The sequence below is a fragment of the Panthera pardus genome, unplaced genomic scaffold (genome assembly GCF_024362965.1).
Source record: "Panthera pardus isolate Hobbes unplaced genomic scaffold, ASM2436296v1 HiC_scaffold_20, whole genome shotgun sequence".
In the NCBI taxonomy this organism is placed as follows: domain Eukaryota; kingdom Metazoa; phylum Chordata; class Mammalia; order Carnivora; family Felidae; genus Panthera; species Panthera pardus.
In genome coordinates, this window is record NW_026526766.1 from 56,040,542 (window position 1) to 56,058,750 (window position 18,209).

The 18,209-nt window shown below is 49.8% G+C and overlaps 2 protein-coding genes and 1 long non-coding RNA gene across 4 annotated transcripts in view; 1 reads left to right on the forward strand and 2 right to left on the reverse strand.

Moving 5' to 3' along the window:
• Positions 1–10,991, forward strand: part of DNAI1 (dynein axonemal intermediate chain 1) — a 59,057-nt gene extending 48,066 nt beyond the window's left edge. The window contains exons 14-20 of one of the 2 annotated variants that reach the window (XM_019424107.2): positions 2,267–2,356; positions 2,487–2,574; positions 3,216–3,295; positions 4,721–4,869; positions 4,976–5,075; positions 7,458–7,643; positions 10,663–10,991. In XM_019424107.2, coding sequence (XP_019279652.2) covers positions 2,267–2,356; positions 2,487–2,574; positions 3,216–3,295; positions 4,721–4,869; positions 4,976–5,075; positions 7,458–7,643; positions 10,663–10,761 — 792 coding nt within the window. In that variant the 3' untranslated portion in view covers positions 10,762–10,991. Of the gene's footprint in view, positions 1–2,266; positions 2,357–2,486; positions 2,575–3,215; positions 3,296–4,720; positions 4,870–4,975; positions 5,076–7,296; positions 7,404–7,457; positions 7,644–10,662 lie in introns of those variants that run through there. The other variant, XM_053908060.1, reaches the window with a different exon arrangement.
• LOC109252023 (uncharacterized) lies at positions 5,891–10,695 on the reverse strand. Its single transcript, XR_002073815.2, has 2 exons — positions 7,866–10,695; positions 5,891–7,509 (listed from the first exon to the last, which is right to left on the reverse strand). It is a non-coding gene; the product is annotated as an uncharacterized LOC109252023 (long non-coding RNA).
• A 57-nt stretch (positions 10,992–11,048) lies between the features above and the next one.
• ENHO (energy homeostasis associated) lies at positions 11,049–13,239 on the reverse strand. The gene is made up of 2 exons (XM_019424116.2): positions 12,854–13,239; positions 11,049–11,856 (listed from the first exon to the last, which is right to left on the reverse strand). Exon 2 carries the CDS (start codon positions 11,693–11,695, stop codon positions 11,465–11,467), a length of 231 nt encoding a protein of 76 aa, XP_019279661.1. The 5' UTR covers positions 11,696–11,856; positions 12,854–13,239; the 3' UTR covers positions 11,049–11,464.
• Positions 13,240–18,209: the final 4,970 nt, after the last annotated feature.

The window sequence follows — 18,209 nt, forward strand, 5'->3', positions numbered from 1 at the left end:
CCACAGAGGTAGGAATGCCAGAGCAGGAGCAGGTTTAGGCAGAATCCAAGAAGCTAAAGGAACACCTAAAATTAATATAACACCATACATTATTTATACTTAAATACATACATATGTACATATATACATACATAAAATTAAAAAAAAAAAAAGCCAGAGGAGGTGTCCTACAGGCAGTTGGTTGTATAAGCCTGGAGCCTGGAGGAAAGCTTAGGCTGGTTAATGGTATGTCAGAGACATCAGAGTCTAGGTCCTTTTTAAAGGGACTGTGTCTCAGAGGAGACCAGAGAGGTTATTTTGGATCTCAAATGCCGGGCTGAGATAGAAGGACTTTGTTCTGTTAGCAGCAGGGAGCCATCGAAGATTTTGGAGCCAGGGAGAGAACTATCTGTTCAAATGGGACTGGGTTCCTGCCCCATGGCACAGACTAGTTCCCAAGCGAGCCCATCTGGGTAGCCCAGCACTATTCAAGCCCCACTGTGAAGCCTCAACCAGCAACACTCTTTGGAGTGTGTGTGTGTCCTGTGCTATACTGGGGAAGGGCACCGGGAAGGATAGATGAGCAGAGATGGGGGTCAAGTATATCTGCCCTAATCAGATAAGGCAGAAGAGAAGGAATCAATTAAGCAGGCTTCATCTGCTCCTTACTACCTTATCAATTTCCTGGTCATTCTTTCCTTCTCTTAACCCCACTTACCACCTGACACCCCCCCACCACCATTTGTTCCTACACTACCACCTCCACCCCAGGAGCATGTGTTTGACTTGTACACACACACACACACACACACACACACACACACACACACACAGAGGCTCACTTGCAAATATACACAGCAACCCCCATTGGGCATCAGGCTGCTAAGTGGGGTGTGAAATACAATTTCCATGCATGCTGGCGGCTGCTCATTAAACACTTCCCTTTGCAGCTCCCTAGCGCCTCTTACAGCCTGGCCTTTGACACCCCCTGTCCCCTCCCCCCTTTAAAGAGACTACCTTTACACAGAAGGGGAATTGGTCTCAGCCTAAGGGTCAGCTCTGACTTATACCTCAGAGGCTCTGTGGTATTCTAGGCCCCCCAGTGGAAAAAAGAACCAGCTGACAGGACAGGCCCAGGCAGGACTGGGTCCGCCCTCCTGTAGCTCTGATCAGCCAGGCCTGGGGATTGGTTGGGGATAGGCCATCCCCTCTCCCCTAAACCACGCCCCTCAACAGCCATGGTGACAGCTCTGGTCACAGGAAGCTGAGCTGGGTTCTATCCTCCCTCACTGGGCCTCTACTTATGACAGGGTGAAGGGACAGGGTCCCAGCATGGGAGGTCAGGAGAGAGCTGGAGTATGGAAAGCTCTGGGCACCCAGCCCCACCCTAGCTCTCTGGGACACAGCTTGGCCAGGCCTCCACATCTGGCAACAGAAACTTGAGCCTCAAGCGTGTCATCTTCATAAGACAACAGCTCTGTCTCCAAAACACTTTCCCATATGTTTTCTTCCAGCCCTGAGAATATGGGTGGGGCACGGTTATTAACCCCAAGTTGCAGATGCAGAAATGCAGCTCAAATCTGAGATTTGGGAGCACGATTCTGGGAGCAGGAGCTCGTAGTGAAGTGAAGGTGGGAACAGAGGAGAGACCACCTAGAGAAAAGCCCACCTGGAAGCGGAGAGCAGGGGAGGGGACGTTCTCCTCCTTGTCCCCCAAGAGAGCAGGAAAAACTCTCCTGCAGAACCTTGGCTCCCTGATTCCTAGGATGAGGGTCATAATGAGGATATTCGCTAACATTTATTTAACATTTAATAGTTGCAATGTTCTCTCATCAGGGCCTCATGTTCATTGTCTCATTTAGTCCTTACAACAAACCTGTGCTATTATGGTTCCTATTTTATAAATGAGGAAACTGGTTGATGGACTCTGTCCTTTTCAGGCCCTTTCTACATAAGGAGGTTGAGACCAGAGACACCATCTTCCCCTACAACTGGCTCTGGAACCCAACCCAGGGAGGAATTGGGCACCTCCAACACCAAGCCAGGGGATTAGGGCAGTGCCCTGAGTGGCATTGTTATCCCAGGATGGTCAGGGAGGGAGGGATGAGAGAGACAGAGATGGGTGGAAGGAGGGAGGGAGGGAAGGCCAATTGCAGGACTCTGGGAAATGGGCTCCCAGAACTTGCTTCTGAACCTGACATGGACTCTTGAGGGAGCCCTGCTCAGCTCCCAGCCCTAACTCAACACCATACCAGTGTCCCACAGCTCACGGTTTGGGATGTTTCAGGTCAGGTGGCAGAAGGATGACATGGACAACAACCTTAACTTCTTCTCTGTGTCATCTGACGGCAGGATTGTGTCTTGGACGCTCTTAAAGGTGCCTGTTTCCCAAAAAGGGTCATATGGGGTGGAGATGGGGCTTGGGGGGAGCTGAATGGCAAAGTCTGCTCTCAACCCTGCTGATGTGGCCCCACCCATGTACCCTCCCCCATCCCTTGTGACTGCAGAGCGAACTGGTTCACACAGATGTCATCAAACTGAAAGTGGAGGGCGGTACCACGGGTGGTCTCGATGGGTTGCAGCTACACACAGTGGGTAAGATCCCCAACCCACTCACACCCAGGCCCGGCCACCTCACTCAGGCCTCATGAGGGTCAGAGATGGTAGCCCTCCCCCTTTACCGAGCAATCCCTCCTCCACTTTTGCTGGATGGAAGCCTGGCCCTGTCCTCCCAGTGCTTGGCTGTTTGCAGACCCTCTCTGTTTATGCAGGTCCCATCCCAGTTTGCAGACCCTGTTCCTGTTTATGCAGATCAGGTGCTGTTATGCAGATCCAGTCCTGTTTATGCAGATCAGGCCCCTGTTTACCCAGATCCTGTCCCTGTTTACTCAATTCCTACCCTGTTTATGCAGAGTATATCCCTGTTTGCATAGACCATGTCCCTGTTTGCAGACCCTGTCCCTGTTTACCCTGACCCTGACCCTGTTTAAATCAATTCCTTCCTTGTTTACCCAGGCCCCATCCTGTCTGCAGAAGCACTGGCCGTTTGCAGTCCCAACTGCCTGGGACAAGCAGCAGGCCAGGCGGCCGGTTTCTGTTTGCTTGCCTAGCCCCAGCCCCTGCAAGAGCCTGCAAGAGCCAGAGCTCTGGCTGTCACAGGGGTCTGCTGGGTAAAGGAGGTGCTGGGAGCCTCCCTCCCAGAACCGGTCTAACACTGCTGTACCTCTTCTCCCAAGGCTGTGGCACCGCCTTTGACTTCCACAAAGAGATCGATTATATGTTCCTAGTGGGCACAGAGGAAGGAAAAATCTACAAGGTGAGGCAGCACTGACCTGAGAACCACGAGAGTTTATCCTTCTCAACAGACCCTATTCTGACAGATCTTAGGGTTTGACCAGTTCTAGGAAGCTTCTTGGGAGAAGAGAAGGTATTTCTTGACTTGTTTCAGTGGCAGGAAGAGTGGATGACTGCAGGAAAGAGGATGAAAATCTAGACGGTGACTTTAGCCCAGTCTGGCACATTTCCCTCTGGGCCCTCCCTCCCTTCCTAGGAGTAGAGGAAGTAGAAGTAGGAGTGGGTGTTGGGGGGGAGTTGGAACATTCTGAGAAGACTTCCTGGAAGAGATGAGAACTTCAGCTGAGCTTTGAAAGCCAGGTAACAAGAAAATTAATCTCTGAATCCTGGGTGTCTCAGCCAGTAGGATGGAACTTCAAGGCCAGTTTCTGCAAGGTCTCAGTGTTAGTAGGTGAACATCCTTCTGAACCTCCATCCATCCAGAAATAGCTCTGCTGCAAGCTTTTCTTAGGCTCAAAAACTCAGAATGTTAATTACAGGCAGCCTCCCGGGAGCCCCTAAGGCCCAGCAGGAGCTGGTCTGAATGCAAAAGAGGTCCCCACCCCCCTGTACACCCCTCCCTATGGCAGCGTGGGAGAGGCAGAAGGGAAGAGACTAGTCAGTCACACTATCTCCTGGAGGGAGAGAGGGAAGGGCATGATGGTCTGGGCAAGAAACCCAATGGGAAGTCATGAGTTGGGACTTGCTTCTGGCTCTGCACCTGCTCTTACCTGGGCAAGGTGGAATGTTTATCACTATTGTGAGGATTCTATAGGCTGTGAGTGGACTCAGGCCTTGGCCTGGACAAAGGCTAAGGCACACATCACCCAGGGCCCCCAGGCTTGCTCGGCCTTGGTTCCCAGAGAGAAGGCCTTTTCTACTTGGCCTGGAATCCTCTGGGCAGACTACAGCACTGTCTCTCACCCTCCAGGAAAACTCCCTACCCACCCAACCCCCAGCCCATTAAGCCCCTCCTTTCTTTCTTTCTTTCTTTTTTTTTTAAATTTCTTTTTTTAACGTTTATTTATTTTTGAGACAGAGACAGACATAGCATGAATGGGGGAGGGTCAGAGAGAGGGAGACACAGAATCTGAAACAGACTCCAAGCTCTGAGCTGTCAGCACAGAGCCCGACACGGGGCTCGAACTCACGGACCGCGAGATGATGACCTGAGCTGAAGTCGGCAGCTTAACCGACTGAGCCACCCAGGTGCCCCCCTCCTTTCTCTCTAGTGTTGAGGGCACAGAGAAGAGCAGCCAGTAGCTTAGTCCCATTTCAGAGGTGACAATAATGTGGGGACAGAAGAGGAGTCTTAGGTTCTGACCCTCCAGGGCACCCAGGGAAGTGTGGTGGCTGCTGACCTCTCTCTCATTCCTGACCCCCCCCACCACCCTCACCCTTGCCCCAGTGCTCTAAATCCTACTCCAGCAAATTCCTTGACACCTATGATGCCCACAACATGGCAGTGGATGCTGTGTCCTGGAACCCATACCACACCAAGGTCTTCATGTCCTGCAGCTCCGACTGGACAGTGAAGATCTGGGACCACACCATCAAGTGAGACACATGCCTTCCCTCAGGCTGCACTGTGGGCTGGGGCCACCAGGGCTCTAGCACCATGAGCCCTCTGTATGGCAAACTTTCTACCCCTCCACCACTGCAGGACCCCAATGTTCATCTATGATCTAAATTCAGCTGTGGGCGATGTGGCCTGGGCACCATACTCTTCTACTGTGTTTGCAGCGGTTACCACCAATGGGAAGGTGAGTGCCCCGGCCAACCCTCTACTAGAGATAGGATGAAGTATCTCAGGGCCTCCCTCTTATCCCACAGAGTACCCTGCTCAGGTAGGGGAAGGTGGGACATAAGGATTCTGTATTCTCAAGGGTTAGGCAACCCAGAGCCCTATCAAAAAAAGAATCATTCACCCCATGAGGCTTCAAGGAGAAAATGGTGCTGTTCATCTTAAAGGAGAGAACACTCTGGGGGATAAGATGCCATGAGGAGCAGTTATCTTCTCTGAAGGCCCTGGGGAGGGAGCTACAGGATGGCAGGGACAACCTTGATGTAAGGGAAACTTCTGAGCCAGAGTTTATCTGTGATTGAAATAATGTCTAAAAGGTAGCAAATTCCTCATCCCTGAGAGTGTGCAAGCTGAGTCTGAGAAGGGGAGATGAGAGGGGTCTGTGTAACACTGAGAATTGGTAAAAGCTCAGAAACAAACATTTTTTGAGAAAATTCTTGGATACAAATCCATTTTTCCTTATGGACTTTGATATAAACTCACAGGCAACTACTCAAGGAAAGACTATAGTTTAAGGCATCACCCTAAAGTCAATCAGTCATCTATTTGCTGAACAGAAAGTGCCCAGCACCAGGCAATTCAGGTCCCTATCGTTCTAAGAGCTCACATTCTTGTGAAGGGACAGAGAAAAAAAGCAACAACAAAAATAGTGTTAAGTGCTAAGCAGGGATTAAAAGAGGAGTATGTGTGTACACAGTGTTCATAGCAGTATTCATAGTAGCCAAAGAGTGGAACAATCCAAACATCCATCAATTGATGAATGGATAAACAAAATATGGTATATCAAAAAGATTATTATTCAGCAATAACAAGGAATGAAGTATTGGATACATGCTACAACATGGATGAACTTGAAAACGTGTTTAGTGTAAGAAGTCAGTCACAACCACACACTTGTAGGATTCCATTTATATAGGTCTAGAATAGGCAAAGCTATAGAACCAGAAAGTAGATTTGTGGTTGCCTAGGGCTGGGGGTGTGGGAGAAAACAGGAAGTGACTGCTAATGATACAAAGGTTCTTTTGGGGTGATGAAAATGTTCTAAAATTGGTTGTGGTGACGGTTCCATAACTGTAAATATACTAAAAACCAAGAATTGTACACTTGAAGTGGGTAAATGTTTTTGTATGTGAATTATATCTCAATAAAGTTATATTTTTTTAAAGGAGAGAGAAAAGGGGCACCTGGGTGGCTCAGTCCATTAAGCACTCAACTCTTGGTTTTGGCTCAGGTCATGATCTCACAGTTCATGAGTTCAAGCCCCACGTCAGACTCCACAATGACAGTGCAGAGCCTGCTTGGCATTCTCTTTCTCTCCCCCTCTCAAAATAAAAAAACTTAATAAAAATAAGTCATTACTTGAAGAAAATTTTAAAAAGAGAGAGAGAGAGAAAGGGAGTGATGTAAAGAAAAGGACTGGTCTCTTAGAGTCGTCAAAGAAAGCTTCTTCAAATGGTAACATTCAAGCTGAGAGCTGAATGATAAGAGCCGCCCTGTGTGAAGACAGAGAGAAGCATTCCAGATGGCGGGAATAGCTAGTGCAAATGCCCTGAGGTGAGAATGAGCTTGAAGGTGTTTAAGGAACAAGCAGGCAAATATGGCTGGGTCTAGGAAGCAAAGGAGAGAGCAGGAAGTGAGAGTGGAGAGCGGAGAATCTGGAGTCAGGAATTTGGATTGTATATATACTGCCAAGGGAAACTATTGGAAGATTTTAGATTTTTTAAAGGTAAGTTGAGAGGCTGCCTGGAGCATGGATTGTAGAGGGGCAAGAGCGGAAGCAGAGAGACCCATTAGGAAACTGCCACAGTTGTCCAGGCAAGAGTTACTAATGGTCTGGACTTAGGGAATGGTAAAAATAAGATCAAATATTTGTTGAGCACTTATATGACAAGTGCAGTCTGAGCACCTCACATATATTAAACCCTCGCATATGATATAAACCCTGGCTCTGCCACTTACTAGCAAGTTAGCCTTAAGGGCCTCTATCTCCTCATTTATAAAATGGGGATAATAACAGGACCTACCCTATAGAGTGGCTGTGAGGATTATTAGGTGTACAACTATGTAACATGATCCTGCAAAGTCTGGTACATAGTAAGTGTTCAACAAATGGTAGCTGCCATTATTGTTAATTCTGCATAAATTTTCTAAGCTTTTTATTCTCATTCCCTCAACCACAGGAAAATGTAATCAGAGACACAAATTCCCTCTCCCACTGTCTCCAGCTCCAGTGTGCTAGACTTCTGATGTGTTTCCCCAGAAAACTCATGTGCTAGTTCTTCTGAAGTGGGGGACAGGGTCCCTATTATCCTTGAGTATGCTGACACCCACCTCTCCACAGACTCATGTGTTTGACTTGTCCATCAACAAGTATGAGGCCATCTGCAACCAGCCTGTGGTGGCCAAAAAGAAGAACAAGATCACCCACGTGCAGTTCAATCCCATCCACCCTATCATCATTGTGGGTGATGACCGTGGGCACGTCACTTGCCTCAAGCTCTCACCCAACTTGCGCAAGATGCCAAAGGTACAGGCTTGGGTAGTATGGGCTACTGTAAGAAATAAAGTTTCCAAAGTGGTAGGGGTTGAGAAAAAGGGGAGGAGCCAGGAGGTGACTCCCTCCCCCCGCCCGTTTCTGGCTTGGGAAATGCAGGGTAAGGGTGGCGTCATTGCCCAAATAAGGAGCACAAAAGAGGTAGGTTTGCGGAGAGACAATGAGATCAGTTTTGAAATGCTGAATCTAAGTTACCTGGGGGGCTCCCACGTAGAGACATCCAGTAAGCAGGTGACTATCTGGGTCCAAAGCCTGGGGAAGCACGTGGACATCATCAGCTTATTTGGTGTAGACCAGGTTATCCAGGCAGGGGGCTTGTAGCTTAGTCACTTAGTCATTGGCTGGGCTTAAAGGGCCTCAGCTCTAGTGGTCCCTGAGCTGGGAGCTGTGGGTCCACACAGGGAAAAAGGTAAAAAGGAAAAGAGGGTAACTAGGTCAGCAGCTAGGCAGCCCTCCTTTTGAGTTCTGGTTCCTTTCTGAGATCTGTACTGATCTGGAGACGGTGCCCAGAGCCCAAAGGCCCTGAAAACAGGCCATGAAACCTAGAGCCAGGACCTCAAAGTCTAGATCTCAGAGTCCTGATTCAGATGTAAGAGTCCAGGCCTTAGAATCCAGAGCCCAATAACCCAGAGCCCAGTCCTGCCCATTTGGGTGCTAAGACAGGATATGGAATTTGTTTTCTGCCGGGTTCTAGGCCAGGATCAGAGCTGGGCCAGGGCTGGACCAAGTTGCCCTGATGACTACACCTCTTGGTTGCAATATGGGGCATTTATTTGCAGTTTGAGGCAAGGGCAGGCCTCTTTCAACTACCGATACCTGCCTCCTTGCACCCTTACCAAGGCAGGGGCTACCGCAACGTACCTCTGGTACCTGCCTCATCTATTCCGCACAATGACCAGAAGGCAAGGACTGGGAGTTTGGCCGGGCCTGTAATTGTAGCCAGCTGGGGGAGGGGGTGGACTTGGCTATAAATACTCAGAAGGCTGCTAAGCGCCTGCAGCTGTGGCCTAGAGGCTGTGGTGGGCTAGGAATGGGGTGGGGTGGGATGGGATGGAGGAGTTGGGCATGGTCTGAAGCTCTTTGCTGAGCCCAGCTAGTTGGCCTCAAGGAGGAGGGAAGGAACAGATGAAATCTGATCTTAATTTAGTGAGGAGAGAGACTGAAGATTGAGCTGGCAGAGCTGGACAGCCCAGTGAGAGACAAGGGTACAACCATCACACCATGAGGATGGTAGATCTGGGGGTGGGGAGGGCTGCCTTGCCCACTCTGACCCAGGGAGGCAAGGATCTCCCCTAGTCCCAACTCCTCTCAGAGCAAGGGTCAGTCATAGCTAAGGGAGCTGGGCTCTGTATATCCGGCGACCTATATCTCTGAAGACCTGAGGAAATAGATGCCCGGGGAACAGAGGACCTGAGCAGGTGACACAGCTGAGGGCTAGTACTTCAGTGGATTAGAGGTTCCTGTGAAACCGTCATCTGATCCTATCAGTAGTCAAGTGATTTGTGCAAAAGGAAGTCTTCTGGGCATCCCTACCCCGCCCCCCGCCCCTCTTCGGGCTTCAGTCTCCCTGCCCTTCTCAGGAGGGCTTGGCCACAGAGGCCCAACTTCCTGACCCATGAAGCTTCCCCTAATTGGTGTCAGAGCACAACTTGTCAGAGGTCAAAGACTATCTTTCCCTAACTACCATATAGATGGGAAACAGAAGCCCAGAAAGGCAAGGGACTTGCCCAAAGTCATATAGGGAATTAATGACAAAGCTGAAACTAAAAGCCACGTCCCGAAATTCCTAGGGGATGGGGTGAAGCCAAGAAGAGAGCACTAACTTGATTTGGGAGGGAGAGTAGTTAGAGAAAAAGACATCTTTATCCTCTGCCTAGAGAGTGTAGAGGTGAACTGGGCAGTGGCAAAGGCACTGGGCCACAAGGGGAGAGGGAGACAGATTTCGGAGCAGGTGCAGCAATCACACCAGGAGGAAATCTAAGATCTGCGTGGTGTCAGCGGCCCGGATGGGGCCAGGAAGGGGCTTGCTGGCCATGTACTCTCTCCCCTCCTCACAGCCCAGGCCAAACCTAGGCTGGGCCCTCAGCAGGCAAGGCTGGAGCAGGTGCCAATGAGCAGTGGGCACAGGTGGCTGAGAAGGCAGGGGAGGGGGCTCAGGAACAGAGGGAAGGCAGGAAATGGCAGCTGCCCCAGCCTAGCCCATATCCCGCTGCCTGAACAGAAGGGAGTATGGAACTAGTGCTGGTCTGCCATAGAGCTCTTGGGGCCTGTGAGTTACACATACCCCAGTGTCCCAATTCTCTTTTTCTCAGGGCATTAGAGTGCCCTGTGGACCGGGGTGAGGGGTCATAAATTTAGGATCTGCTCTTCTGAGGAACAGTCGCACCTAATGACATCTGGAATCACATGGGATATCTCATTTGCCCTCCTGGGTCTCTTGACAACCTCCTCCACCCTGGGTATGTCTGACACAGCAGACCTGGCCCCAAATGTCACTCCACTCCAAACCTGATCTGAAAGTTTTGGTACTAGGTGAGGGCATCTGTGGCTTTGTCCACACCTCTCTCCCTCAGCAAACACCCATCTTTTAGTTCCTTGTTAGGACTCAGCCAGGGACACTCCTGTGGAAGGGTGGTCCCAACAGTCAGAGCCCTCACCTCTCCCCAGAGCTACAGCCCTCCCTAGCCTGAATGGCTAGTTCCTGGGAGGGTCAGTGGGTGGAAACCTTCTCCCAGCATCAAGACCCTTTGTTGATCTTAGATTCAGAGCCACACCTAGATTCTTGAGGGCCCCAGCTGAGCCCATGTCTCCTAACCTGAGTTGGGGAAGGACCCTGTGGGAGTGGGGAGAGGCGGGGATCCAGTATCTAACTGGGTAGAAAAGTGGTGGGACAAAGCTGGGGCAGGCTGGGCAAAGGAGCCAGAGGTGGGACCCAGAGAAACGTGGCCCACCCCTCACCATTCCTCCCCCACATGTACTCCCCCCACTCCAGGAAAAGAAGGGGCAGGAGGTACAGAAGGGTCCAGCTGTGGAGATCGCAAAATTGGATAAACTGCTGAACCTGGTGAGGGAAGTGAAAACAAAGACCTGAGAGCCTGGTCTCAATCCCTGTCCCATTTCTTGAACCCAGTACTTGTAACCCCTGACCCTGGTACCTAAGCCCAGCCTTAGCACCAAGTATGTGACCCAACCCCTGATCAGGTCCCAGTATCTACCCTTAGTATCTCCTTCAGCCCTGGTCCCAGCACCTCACCCCAGGACTCAGCCCTCAACCATTATCGCATCCTACTTTACACAAATAAACCTGTGTCTGGAAACTCACCCCACACCTTTAATTTTTCTACCACAGAGTCCCCAGGAAGAGGAGGGAATCTCAGGTTAGAGCCATAGTTCCATTTATTATCCAGCAAACAGTGGGAGGACCCAAGGAGGGGCCCAGCCTGGACACCCTCCCATTATTGCCATGGATTCCAGTTTGCTTCCCCAACCTCAAGGGCCTGGAGGCGATTGGCCTAGGGAGAGGTGGACCCAACCCGTGGCCCTCAGTACGGAGCAGAGTCGAGGTGGCCCTGGCCCTAGCACCAACTCATTGATCCCCACCCCAGGCCTGTCTACCTAGGGCCACCAGAGCCCCTCTTGGAGCGAGGCTGGCTAGACTCTGGGCTGCTAGGTCCAGCTCCAGACAGGCTGGATTCTGGGTTCTGGACCCCAGGCTGGCTAGACCCTGGGATCCTGATTCCAGGCTCTGGGTGGGGTAGACTTAGGTCCCAGACTCCAGGCTAGGTGAGGGGCCTTCAGGGCTGCAGCAGGTAGCTGCCTTCATGGCTGGGCTTCTGGGGTGGGGGTGCCTTCTCAGGACACGGGCCAGGGCTGGAGTTGGGACTGGATTCAGAGAGGGAGTCGATGTCCGCAGAGCGGGAATGGCAGGCCCAGCAGAGAATGACCCAGAGCAGCAGCAGCAAGAAGCCTACAAGGCCGTTGCAGACGATGGCAATGAGGGCCCCCTGAGAGATGGCTGCCCCCATGACAGGCAGCACCCTCAGACCAGCACAGACCACGGGGCTGGCTCGATGGCAAGGCCCATGCCGAGGCAGGACTCCAGTACAGCTGGCCTTCCAAAGAGGCTGTTCTGTCCACACACTCAATGATTCCTGGGCAATGGAGATGTCCACCTGCAGTCTTGAGCCTGTGGCAGGTACACAGCAGAGGAAAGGGTGGTGAGGAAGGGGTAGGGTGAGGCCTAGGAGGAGAGGGATAAAAAAGAGAATCCTGTCCCACATCTCTGGCTTCCCTGGCAGAAGACTTTGGGTCCCGGCAGGCCCAAATAACCCACAGAGCCAACACCCCCATCCTGAGGCTTGGCTCTGGGCACCTGGATGGGGGTGTAGCCACAGTGGGGAAGCTAGAGTAGACAGCCTATATCTCATTCTCCTTAGAACCAATGGGCATGGCCTGGCCCTGCCCACCAAGCTTCCAGCCCTCAAAAGTGCTGTGAGAATGGATGAGATGAGGAAGCCCAAGGCCATGAAGGATGGGGATTGTGACCAGTGTTGGTGTGGCCTGGGCGCCTCCCCCTTCTCAGGAGTCCAGCCAGCCAGCCAGCCCAGGAGACCTCCAGAGGTGCCAGCTCAGACAGAGGGAACTTTGTGGAGGCCCTGGCAGGCATGTGTGGGTCTGTGTATCCAAGGCTGTATACTGGGGTGTGCCTCTCTGTGGGACTGTCTCTCCAGGTCAGTTGTGTATGTCTGTGTCTGGCTCTTAATCTGTCTTTAGGTTCCCTTGCCTAGATGTGTGCCTCTGCCTCTGTATACCCACCTCTATGTTTGTGCAGCTATGTGGCTCTCTTTATATTTGTCTCTGTCTCCATCTCTGAGTGTCTGAGTGTCTCTTTTCTCGCCCAGGCTATCTCTGTGTATCTCTGTATCCGTCTCTGTGTGTATGGGTCTCGTGTCTCTCGGTCTTTCTTCCCGGCTGTGTGTCGCTCTGTCCCCGTGGACGTGTCTCTCTCCCCTTCTCCGTGGGGTCTGTCTCTGTAGTTGTGAGTCTCGTGTGTCTCTTTGTGTCTGTCTCTCCCCCCCCCCCCCCCCCCCGGCTGTGCCGCTACGTCTCCATGTGGGTCTCGGTCTCTTTATCTCTGTCTCTAGTTCTCGGGGCCCGTGCCCGTGGGGGGAGGGCCCCCTTACCTGAGTTGAGCCCGGTGTGCGCGCCCGCGGGAGGGTCCGGGGCTGCGGGATGCTGGGCGCCGACTGAGACTCAGGAGCCTGCGGGAGGGGAGGGGGGGGGCTGGAGGCGGGCAGGGGCGATGTCACCTCCCCCGGCCCTCCCCCTCGGCCGCGCAGCCTCCGCCGGCCGCTCCCGCCGCGGCGCGACCGGGGCGGCCTCTGCCGCGGGCGGTCTGCGGCGAGCTGGCACCTCCTCCCCCAGGGGCGGTGCCTCCTCCGCGGCCGCGGAGGCTCGCTAGCTCGCTCGGCGGCGCTCGGGCGGCGGCGGCGGCCCGGGTGCGGGGTTCGGCTAGGCTCGGCTACGTTCGGCTGGGTTCGGCTGGGCTCGACTGGGCTCGGCAGGCAGCAAAAACAGCGGAGAACCTCGCTTCCTGAGAGGCCGGCGCCGGCGGCCTGTGGAGGGCGGAGCCATCTCCGCGCCACTGCTGTCACCCGATTGGCTGGCTGCGCCAGGCTCCTGGGCGATTGGTCGCGCGCTGGGGTGGGGACTGGCTCAACCCTTGTGCCCGGGTGGGGAGGGGGCGGGAGAAGGACTGAAGGGACTACTTGGTCTCGATCTCTCCGGGGGAAGGGGGCGGGGATGAAGCCCACCTACTTTTGGGAATTTCTGGCACCTTCAACACCCGGAAGAGCTGTACATCCAACATCTGAGAAAAGCCTCTGTACCCCTTATACATGAGGAAACTGCCCCTCCATATCTGCCTCTGCCGCGGTCATCTGGAGGAAGGCCTTGGGCCCCCACATCTGGGAGGAGATTGAACCTCCTCATCTGGGAAGCCCCTTGGACTTCTGCACATCCACTCCCACCTGGGGGTGGACTCTGCACCCCCACTTTAGAGAGTTTGTAGGCGGCTTTACATTCCCTGGCCCCAGGAGATGTGAGCAGCTCTGCCAATACAAGTTCTTTGGACATATTTATTGAGTTCCTACCCAGTATTGGTCGGGGGTTCGTGCTTTGCTGCGCTGTGGGAGAGCCTAGGACAGAGAGGAATGCGGTACTCTGAGAGATCGCTCATCCATGGCGGGAATAGGACCAGGCATGACTCTCCATCCTAGAAGCTCCTGACTCTCTCCATCCTAGAGTCTCTCCTAAGAGGAAGATCAACTTGGGCAGGAGCTGTCAGGTAGGCCTTCCTACCCACCTCATACACCAGTGATTTCTAAGTGTTCTGAACTGGACCCTTTTTCCATCCTGCTCTACATATTCTCCATGGATGAGCACAATCCTAAAACTATACCACGAAGACTCTCAATGCTCCCCAATCCAGCCTTAATTTATCTCTGGAATTCTAGACATAGATCGAAGTGCCTTCCAGAATAAGGGTGGTGTTGATTCCTGGTTCTGCCACTTAACTAACTTCGTGACTTGGAGCAAGTTACTTAACTCCTTTTTGCCTCAGCTTCTTCATCTGTAAAGTTGTTTTAGTAATAGCTACCGCTCAGGGTTGTAATTCACCAATTCATTTATACTGGACCAGCCACATCTCAGCAAATAACCAACTGACACAATTCCAAGGACCATATAGCTAAGAGGCCCCTTTCCTCAATGCCGTGAAATTCACATGAGATCCCTATAAATCCAAATGCTATCTTGGAAACCAGTAAGGGAAGGGTAAGGTAATCTGAAAGACTGAGTCATCCAAACTTACTGAATTACTTAGAGACTGTCTAAAATAAATTTTTAGACCCTACTGACTTTACCAGAATGGATTTAGTTCCCTTGCCCCTGTTACCCAGCAAGGGTGGGGGCATTGTGAGCAAGATCAATTACTTCTAGGAAACAGAGGAGACTTATATTGCACATCTGTCATGTGAGTGAATTTGTGACCCAGCTGCAGGAGTTTCGATTTTATCCTGAAAACAGTGGGGAGCCACTGAAAATTTTTGAGCAGAGGAGTAAATGTGATCATATCCAGAAATTAGAGGGATGATATGGGCTGCTGGGTGGAAGGAGAGATTGAAGGCATTTGACAGTGAAGGCAAAGAGTAATGACAAAGGACTGAAATGATGTAGGGGAAGAAGATTGGAGAGAAAAAGAGAACAATGAGAATATTTAGGAATTACAACTGGCAGGACTTAGAGACTTAGACCTACAGGACATGAGGAGTAAGAGGGAGAATAAAGTCTGGGATAACTCCCAGGTCGGTGACTAGGGATACTGTGATGCCATTTACTGAGATAGAAAACACACGAAAAGGGGTGAGTTTCAACAGGGGTTGGGGTGGTGTGTGTGTGGGGGGAGATGGAGGATGATGAATTGTTTTAGGTATGCTAGATTTGAGGTACCAATTGGACACCCAAGTTGAGATGTCCCATAGACAGTTGGGTAAGCAGGTCTGGGGTTCAGGCTCAAGACATGTTGTGAGTTATCAGAAAATGAGTAGTAGTCAAATCAGAAAAGTGGACGAGCTCACCGAAGAATAAGACCTGGTTCAAAAACAAAAAAACAAAAAACATTTATAATCAGATACTGAAACCTAAAGACAGGAATGCCTCAGGAACAACTGGAACTAATAGTCACAGAAGCCATTAGGTTCTCTCTCCACCTCTCATCTGTTACTTTGTGCCAGTCTCTCCTCTGTTCTCCCCTGCCCCTATCATCCTCATCTCCAGACTGGCTTTCAATGCTTTTCTGGTCTACATGGTAAAAAACATCACTTCAGACAGTCACAAAGCTTCACAATCTTATTGTCTAGGCACTCAACAAGACACTGGTTTCTTTTTCTTGGTTACAGTCTGCAAATTCCTCAGGAAGTACTCTGATTGGCTCAGCTTAGTTAGATGCTTAATTCTAGACCAATCAACTGTGGTCAAGAGATGGATGAGGCTCAGATTGCCTAACATGGCATTGGGGGACAGAGGGGTGGTCCTAGGAGAAGACAGAATGCAGACTGGCAGGTGTTTGCCCTAGTCCACCCCTTGTTTGCCCAACACACACACATCATTTTCTTATATGTATGATTCCAAAAATGTCCCCACCTACATATTCCAGCCATTCCATGATATTTCTGCCAGTAAATTCACCTCCTCTCTAGTATAGAGCAGATCAATGACACATCCAGCTACTGCTTCTGGGGTTATATCATAGCACCATTGTTCTTCATATATAGGTTCTCTGGGTATTGTCCCTTCATGTTCCAGTCAGTTTTCTATAAGGTGTGAATATGGCTTCTAATAATCTCATTACCTTTGTTTGAACTGCCTTTGAACTCCTTTAAACCATTACCCCCAACCCCCCAAAAAAACTCCAACCCCCAAATTCCTGATATCTAGAGATGGAAAAAATAAAGAATAAAATGGAGTAAAAGGAAAGCACTGTAAGGGCGGCTCAGTTGGCTAAGCATCTGACTCTTGATCACGGCTCAGGTCATGATCTTCTAGTTGGTAGGAGATCTTTCCCTCTCTCTTCGCCCCCCTGCCTCAAAAATAAATAAATAAACAAACAGATAAATAAATAAATATAAGGAAGGAAAGAAAGAAAGAAAGAAAGAAAGAAAGAAAGAAAGAAAGAAAGAAAGAGAAAGAGAGGAAGGAAGGAAGGGAGGGAAGAAGGAAGAAAGGAGAAAGGGTATCATCTATATTTTTTGGCCATGAATGACAATGAATATTGTGGGGTAGGAAATCTCATGGCATCTTTTGACTCACTTCTTTAGCTACAGTTTCTCAGTCAGCCAATCTGGCTGCCCCAGGTTTTCCCCACAAAGATGTGATCCCTTATCCAGTGTTCTGAGAGCATAATTGTGGAGGATTTCTCTGTGGAGCACTGTACTAATAAGTACTACACTTTCTGGTGGTGTTTTAGGGATTATCCTGGGATTGAACAATCACAGATCTCTGCATTTATGAGGATTGGGTGTGGTTTTATTTTCTTCCCAGAATGATACAATTCTTTTAAAATCATCATCAGCTGTCAGTTTCATCTGGGGGAGAATTCCTTTTGCTAATAGCTTATTCATCCTAAAGCACATCCACCCCACCCCCCCAGTTTAAACTGAAATCAGAATATAGTCTTACAAAAAGTGGCATGTAACAGTTTTTTAGTTTTATTTTTCCTAGTACAGTTGACCCTTGTACAATACAGGGGTTAGGGGCACCAATCCCCTACATAGTCAAAAATCCATGTATAACTTTTTAAAAACATTTTTTTAAGTTGTTTTTTTTTTTTTTTTAAATAGTAATCTATACACCCAACGCGGGCTCAAACTCACAACTCCGAGATCAAGAATCACACACATTTCCCACTGACCCAACCAGGCACCCTCTGTGTGTAACTTTTGACTCCCTCAGAACTTAACTACTAATTGGTTACTAATGACCAGAAGTCTTACTGATACCATAAACAGTTGATTAACAATATTTTGTATATACATTATATATTGTATTCTTATGATAAAGTAAGCTAGAGAAATAAAATATTATTAAGAAAATCATGAGAAAGAGAAAATACACTTAAGGTACTATAAAAAAAAAAACAACCCACATATAGGTGGACCTGTGCAGTTAAAACCTGTGTTGTTTGAGGGTCAACTGTAGTTCATAAAATAACTTGCCTTTTGTAATTGATGGAACATGAGACTTATTAAACATAATAATTTTATCAGAGTTCTTTTTCACAAATAGAATCCACCCTAGATAGTTAAAACATAAAAGGGATTTGTTAAAAGATATTATTTAGCTCAGAAATGTTAGGAGGGCTGGAGAAATGGATTTGAGGCTCAGTTTCTAGGAACAACACTCAAACCATACCACACACAACCTGATGAAACCACAGTCACTGCCACTCCAAATACTAAGTACCAAAAGTTTAATTTGACTGCCAACTTTACAAGCTCTGTAGCACTTTTGCAGTAAGAACTCAATACTGCAACCAGTGGGAAACCACCACTGTTACCACTACCACCAAAAAGTGGACACTTGTACTACCAGCAGTAGCAGAAATTGAAGTCTTATGTCCAACCTGCTTCCTTCCTAGGTATCTAGAATTAGCTAGGTAACAATTGTTACAAACAACCCCCAGATCTTAACTGGCTTAAAATAACAAAGATGTATTTCTTGCATGCTACAGTCCAGCATGGGTGAACCTGGGAGGAGGAGTCTGCTCACTGTGATCACTCAGTGAGCTAGGCTGATGGAGGCTTCACCATCTTATGATGCTGCCACTTTTTAAAAAAGGATTTTGTTTTTAAGTAATTTGTTTTAAGTAATCCCCATCCAACGTGGGGCTCAAACCTACAACCCCCATGTCAAGAGTCGCATGCTCTACCAACTGAGCCAGCCAGGCACCCAATACCACTCTCTTGATAGGAACCATCGGTG

What these genes read in the sequence shown, in the direction of transcription:
- ENHO (XM_019424116.2), bottom strand. Translation starts at nt 11,695, where the DNA reads ATGGGGGCAGCCATCTCTCAGGGGGCCCTCATTGCCATCGTCTGCAAC.